The sequence below is a fragment of the Odontomachus brunneus genome, unplaced genomic scaffold (assembly GCF_010583005.1).
Source record: "Odontomachus brunneus isolate Ranch 3 - 2012 unplaced genomic scaffold, Obru_v1 Obru_scaffold_013, whole genome shotgun sequence".
Taxonomy (NCBI): Eukaryota; Metazoa; Arthropoda; class Insecta; order Hymenoptera; family Formicidae; genus Odontomachus; species Odontomachus brunneus.
Window position 1 is genome coordinate 2,765,455 of NW_022639463.1, and position 7,062 is coordinate 2,772,516.

At 41.4% G+C, this 7,062-nt stretch overlaps 1 protein-coding gene across 6 annotated transcripts in view; it reads left to right on the forward strand.

The window, feature by feature from the left end:
- Positions 1–668: 668 nt before the first annotated feature.
- The window catches only part of LOC116840990 (protein dopey-1 homolog), a 17,322-nt gene continuing 10,928 nt past the window's right edge, over positions 669–7,062 (forward strand). For 3 of the 6 annotated variants that reach the window (XM_032808418.1, XM_032808424.1, XM_032808421.1), the window contains exons 1-9: positions 670–2,028; positions 2,254–2,531; positions 2,617–2,782; positions 2,879–3,068; positions 3,138–3,313; positions 3,430–3,699; positions 3,797–5,360; positions 5,453–5,715; positions 5,789–6,923. In XM_032808418.1, the coding sequence (XP_032664309.1) occupies positions 1,973–2,028; positions 2,254–2,531; positions 2,617–2,782; positions 2,879–3,068; positions 3,138–3,313; positions 3,430–3,699; positions 3,797–5,360; positions 5,453–5,715; positions 5,789–6,923 (4,098 nt within the window). In that variant the 5' untranslated portion in view covers positions 670–1,972. Of the gene's footprint in view, positions 2,029–2,253; positions 2,532–2,616; positions 2,783–2,878; positions 3,069–3,137; positions 3,314–3,429; positions 3,700–3,796; positions 5,361–5,452; positions 5,716–5,788; positions 6,924–7,062 lie in introns of all 6 variants that reach the window. The other 3 variants (XM_032808419.1, XM_032808420.1, XM_032808423.1) reach the window with 3 other exon arrangements.

Below are 7,062 nucleotides of genomic sequence, written 5' to 3' on the forward strand. Positions count from 1 at the left end.
TGAAACTGAAAAATATTCCAAATATTCTTAATAGCAACATGCATTTATTATAGCTTAGGGATGAAACGTACTTGCAAAACAAAACACTCAAATTATTCTTTTATAATTGTAAAAGCAAAGTTAATATGTGATTAATATACATTTTGTAAATATTTTTTGCATATTCATAGGACGTTTATAATTGTGTTATTCGAATGTGCTATGAATATACTGCAAATATATTATCGTATATTTAGTACATTTATAGAATATACAAATATTTGTCAGCAATATTTATAGAACATTCATAGATTATTTCTGTGCTACCTCGGTTTTAAATTAAGTCCCGATATGTTGCAAAATTCTTTTTCATCATTATATGTTATTCCTTAAAAAATCAATCTTTGCGGTCAGTTGCGATAAACTTTTCTTTCTTTTCTAGTAGAACATAAAACATGATTTGATTTTAAACGCACAGAGGAAGCGTAATAAGTGGTCTGTTCTTTTCAGCTGCACTGCTGAACTGGTGCAATAAGTTAGAGTGAGAAAAAATATACTTGTCTCACTTTAACTTATTGCGCCAGTTCAGCAGTGCAACTAAAAAGAACAGACCACAGATCGCACATCGCGACGTGCACAATATTCGAGCTTCCCGCTGCTGCATTTGCCCCGTTTACTCCCACGCAATGTGCATACGTACCGTGTAGTATGTACACGCGCATCGTGTACGATGTACGCACGTTATACACATGCACGTTATACACACATACACGCACGCGTAAAAGCCTATCAGTGTCGTCATCGCGACCGTCCGAGACGGGCTTTATTGAACGATAAAGAAAGGAATCCCCGTGAGGCGACGCGGAAGGTCTCGGCTGTGCAATTCAGACTGGATAATACGGCGATCGGCGACGCGCGCAGATACAATCGTCGCTGAGAGCCCCGCACGCGCTGCAAATGCTCTCGCGTTTGTGATTCACGGCCATGTGCCAAACCGATGATCGTCTCCGCTACCTCCACCGACGACGATACATGCAAATGCGAAATGTCAACATTCAGAGGTGAGCCGTTCCCCAACGGCGAGAGCGACGACAACGGCGACGGCGCGTCAGTGAGTTAGTCGTCCGATTTCGTAAATTGGGACAGCGATCTCTGATCCACGTAGAAGGAAGAGGCGTGCGCGTCATCACCGTGGAACCCAGACTTTGGCTGGCTGGCTAACTGGAGACAGCTGGAGACCAGCTGAAGGCCAACCGGAGCAGACTGATTGGTCTCCCTCAGTCTTTTCGGTCGGCTATACGTTCAGTTAATCAAGAGTGCTCACAGACCGACCTTGACACACGGATTCGAATTAAACTCGAGAGATTAGACATGTCAACGGCAGATGAGCGTGCATCGCAACGAGAAGAGACAACGAGGTGTATTATGCGTCAGAGAAACAGGATATAATCAAACTGATAGCGGAGCCGATAAGTTTAGCCTGAGCAAACACAACGCAGAGGTGCGATTCTGAACACATCGCGTATCCCGAGCGGATTCCATAAACGGTCGTCTCGCCAGTTTAAAGGAGAACTGCTGTGCCTCTCAATCCCGGAAGAGACATTCCGGTGCTCTGCGTAGCAAATACCGATCGACCAAGTCGACGCTCTATACAATCAAACGGAAATATATATATGCGACTTGTAAAAGATAAATATACCTACATGGGCACATATGCGTTTTAGATATATATTTCTCTTTAAGTATATATATAGAGCTTTCGAGATTATTGGCTTTTATCATAACTACACGGGCTGTTTGAATTTTAGATGTGGAGTGCTTCCTTATCTTCAAATGTAGTATGATATATGATAAGAGTTGTGTTATAAATGACAAGAAACTCAATGACTCACACTGAAACATAAACTTAAAATCATGTAAACGTGGCTTGTGAAGAGATACTGTGGTGTGATTTATATTCATTTGTAAAGTAAGTTACAAAAATATTGCAACAATGGGTTCCATTGCTTTGGAGGAGTACGAACTGATGAAGGACTCCAAGTATAGAGTGTGAGTACACATAAGAATTATATATTATTACTCACACATGACATAAAATTACTGACACATGTATTACAAAAATTTTTCGTTCTCTTCAAATTACTTTAACAATTAAAATTTTTTTACACAACTTTTTATTATTTTAGATTGTTGATTATTTGTACATGATAAAAAATTGATTAAGATTTTAATAGTTAAAATTCAATATACTATAATATTATATATTTGTTACAGTTATGTGTCTGCTGTTGATAAGGCTCTAAAAAGTTTTGAATACACGAGTGAATGGGCAGATTTAATTTCTGCACTAGGAAAACTTAATAAAGTGTTACTTAGTCATATGAAGTTTCCTGTTATTCCCAGAAGAATTAAAATATCAAAGAGATTAGCACAATGCATGCATCCAGCATTACCTTCTGGTGTTCATTTGAAAGCTTTAGAAACTTATGACATTATTTTTAAGTGTATGGGCACTAATAGACTCAGTCATGAGCTCTTTATCTATAGTGCAGGTACATGCATACCATGTAAATTAACAATAATAATTATAAATAATCTTTTAACACTTTGTTTATCAATTTTTTTCTTTTTAAATAGGCCTCTTTCCATTATTGGGTCATGCTGCTATGAATGTCAGGCCATCATTGTTGACAGTATATGAGACACATTTCGTACCACTTGGTGAAAGATTAAGACCAGGTTTAAGTGGTTTTCTAAGCGGTGTTCTCCTAGGTCTAGAAGATGGTTCTGATCATTTTGATAGGTATACTAAACTCATATATCATACATATTGCATATAAAACATAATAATTGTAAATAATGTGAAAATTTATGAATTATTGATGTATTATTTTTATAGAACCAATTCCTTACTGGAAAAAGTCTGTGAGGGTGTCGGTGCAGAACACTTTTATGCTTGTTTATGGGACTGCTTGGCTTCGAATTCTGGCATTCGGTTACCTGCTATATCATTCGTTTTAGCACATTTTAACAAAAAGCTCTTAATGGAGAAACAAAAATACATTATGGGCACTAATATTAAAATTATGGTAAGAAAAGCTTTGTACTTGAGACATCAAATATATTCTTAAATATTAAGGCTTACTTGCTTGTTGCAGGTTTCAGCCTTATGCGCCGGAGTACAAGACACTTCAGTGCTAGTGCAAAGAAGTGCACTGGATTTTCTATTAATAGGTTTTCCTATTCACAATAGTCAATTGTTACGCCAAGATATGATAGTATTAATCAAAGCTGCTCTGGTTACTATACTGCGAAGAGATATGAGTTTAAACAGGTTAGGAAAGACACGATATGATAATTTTCGAAAAATCTCTTATAATTATATATTTATCCCTCTTATAATTATATATTATAATTATATATATTATATATTTCACTCTTGAATTGTAGGCGCCTATTTGCCTGGTTATTGGGCACTGAAGTGAGCACGTCAATTTTAAAGAAAAAAACGCAAGTAGCCACAGATGCTAAAGAAGATTCCATAACGTATTTCGATATATATTCAAAGGACATGCTAGTCGAAGCGATAAAGTACCTTCTTAGAGACATATGTGAAGAGGATTCACAGGATCTGAAGCCATATAGAATACTTGTTTCATTACTCGATAAGGTGGATATCGGACCAGTAATTTTGGATGATATTCTATTCGAAGTGTTTAGGTAAAAATTGATTTTGCATACATTTTGAGAGAAAAGTTGCTGTTCCAATATATTTCCAATATGTTTCCAATATATTTTCTAACCATCTATATTCCAGAACATTTTATAACGCCTGCAAACAATCAGCATCAAATCACACTTCGAAAGCAAACGAAGTAGTAAAATCCGCGAATCTGTTATTCTCAACGCTGGAGCCGTCGTACATTTGGATACATTGTGGATACTTGTTTGAGAAGGCCTGCAATACTAGAGCGAAAACGCAAGTCGCGATAGAGGACATTACTGTGAGGCCCGTTGGCAGTGGAATACCGAATCTGGTGGAAGTGTGCATACTAACGGAATTCTTGTTGGAAACAGTGTCGCTGGACGCATTCATAGACACTCCGTCTGAGCATCTCCCCGGCTTATTCTACGAGATAACGAGCAAACTTTTGTATCACATCAACATCCTGTCCCCGATGGAAATCTCGAAGAGTCTCAAATTGTGCGCCAAGATCCTGTCGAAGATGCAACCGACCATGATGACCACTCATACGGATAAATACGAGATGGACACCAAAATGGACGTGTCTCTGAATAATATCACAGTGCCTAGCGATCATTCCTTGACGGCGATTCCCTTGGAAAAGAGTCAGTCGGACAGTAAGTTGAATAAGCCCGACGCAGCCAGCACTTCCTTCACGGAGAAAAGCCCCAGCACGAGGAGGAGAGCCAATTCCGGCGGCGCTGCTAAAAGGAACGACAAGAAGTCGAAGAAAAAGAGCAGCAAGAGCACACCAAAGTTGAGCGATACCTACACCATACAAGCTGACGGCAGTAATATCTCGGTTGTGGTGAGCGAAGACTCGAAGATTTTGCCCAGGAACAAGAGCATGGATGACATCAAAGCGAGCTGCATCGAGACCGACGAATCGAGCCCTACGTCCAAAAGTCAGTTGTCCACGTTGAAACTCTTCGCGAACACTAGTCCAAATGGATCGACGGCATCCTTGTGCAAAGGACCATCCCCGGCTTTCCAGGCGCAACACTCTATGCTGGAGAAATGTCTTCGTCAGTATGAAATATTTTACGTGAAACTAATCAGCCAGCGTATACTCAGCAGAGAGAGAACGGTGCAGGATATGTTCGATCACCTAGTAGTATCCTGCCCGCGAAAGAGCTTCGACGAAAGGATGCGTTATCTGGAGCATCTATTAAATTCCAAATTGAACATAGAGGACTCCGGATTCTTCAGCCAAGATATTTCCGTGACTGAAGACACCAAGTGCCTGGATATTTTTCACCTGTCCCTCGACATCGCGGCGCACGCAGACTGGACCGAGGCTATGAAGATAGCGTCCACGTTGTTCGTCGAGTTGTCTGCGTTCCCGAAATACCGTCAGCCCGGTGACGATGTGCACGTAGAGGAGGAGCCTAAGTTCGAACAAGTTCTGCCGGAGTGGTTGAAAGTTCTGATAGTTTGCTCCTGCTGGCTGCAGAAGCAACCGGCGTTGCAATTGACGAGCATCGCCACATTGTTGGACTTGATATCATTGCTGGAAGCGCACAACGACGTCGAAACGCATCCTAAGAGCGGAGAGGGCATGACAGCCGTAATCATGGCGCCCTTGTTGAAACAATGGCACGTGACTTACCTGATGCAATATACTAATATATTTCAGGTATGCAATCATATCCTTCATATATTTTTAATATGTACTAATATGATATATATTGATAATATATACTGAAAAAAAAATGGTTTTACATTAAGGTATTGGCACATTCCTTGTGGCATCATTTGGGCGAGCTTCCCGCTCACAAGTTTAGAATGCGTTGCGTAGAGTTGTTGCACGACCTGCATCACACCTTGTACAATTCCTGCGACGCGGTTGAGGATCTGATAGGATCCGCACTCACCTCTGAAAATCCTGAAAAGAGGATCGAAGCGTTCAGTAGATTCGCCACTTTGTGGCACTTGGGACGGGAGATCGAGACGAATCCGAGGCTACGTGGCTGTCTCAGAACTTTCGATCAGTAAGTAAAAAGTCTTAGTTTCCGTTTGGTTCGTTAATGTCCACCATCGTTAATGATTTTATACGTTTGGCAGGTCGTTATTGAAGATGCTAGATAATCTTCAACTCGCGGACAATTCGCCGTTGAAGTTGCAGGCTCAATCGTGGCTGCTACATTCCTTAATGCGTGGCGACATATCGCGCGTAATAGATCCGCTATTGACAATACTCTTGGATCCATCCACATGCCGTATGAGCGTTCTTCACGTTAGTATACAACACAGCAATACCGTCCTAACGAAGAACGACCCGGTGGAGGAGAAATCGGAGATACAGGACGACACGGAGGGCGCCGCCAAAATCTACGCGATTAGTTCGGTGGACGGCAACGTGATATATCACGTGAGCGACAACGTAGACGAGGACAAGAAATGGAAGAAAGGCAAGAAGAAGAAGCAAGCGATCAATCCCGTAAAAATCAAGCGAATCTTCGCCGTGACGACGTTAGCGACTGGTGACAATTGCAATCACTACGTCACGGAGAGGAATCAGTTCATGAAGGAGCTCGAGGTGCCGCCCAGCATATCCGGCAACAGGAAAATCTCTGTGTTCGTGAACCCTCTCTCGATCAATTGCAACGAAAACTCGACTGACTCCTTGACGGAGGATGATTCGTTGCCAAGTATGCGAAAAGCGAACCTGACCACCGAATTACTCAAAAACGCCACCCGCTTCAAGAAGATAGACTTCGACAAAGGTTCCACTGCCAGTTTAGACGAGAGTCTCTTCGAATCAGCGAATTCCAGCTTGAAGGCGAAGGACAAGAATAGCTTAAAGAAACTGAACGACGACGTCGGCTCGTCTTTGGACTCCATCACGAACAGTCTGGACTCGAGCAGTCCCGAAGTGACCAACAAGCAGTCGAAGCAGAAGAAGGAACCTCTCATAATGCCAGGCAGTTCTAGAGAGGTAGCCGGTACCATCATCAAGGGCAAATACTACAGCACGAATGAGTTCAGCGCGAATTACGATCACGAGATCGGTAGCTTCGAGGCGAGTGCAGAAGTACCCAGCTGGACAATGGACGATGAAGACGGCGACCTAGAGGCCAGTACCACCGCAGAGGAGTACTTCAGCAACTCCAGCAGCACTAGTATAGTCGAGGAGATCCTGAACGAGGTGCTTGATCGCGCAATGCAGCTGTGCGACGCCGCTGAGCTGTCGAAAAGTGTGAGTATCCCAAGCTACATTAAAAACTTGTAAATGTAGCTTGCGTGTTATTAACCCTTTGAGTGTTCTTAATATATATATATATATATATATATATATATATATATATATATATATATATATATATATATATATATAT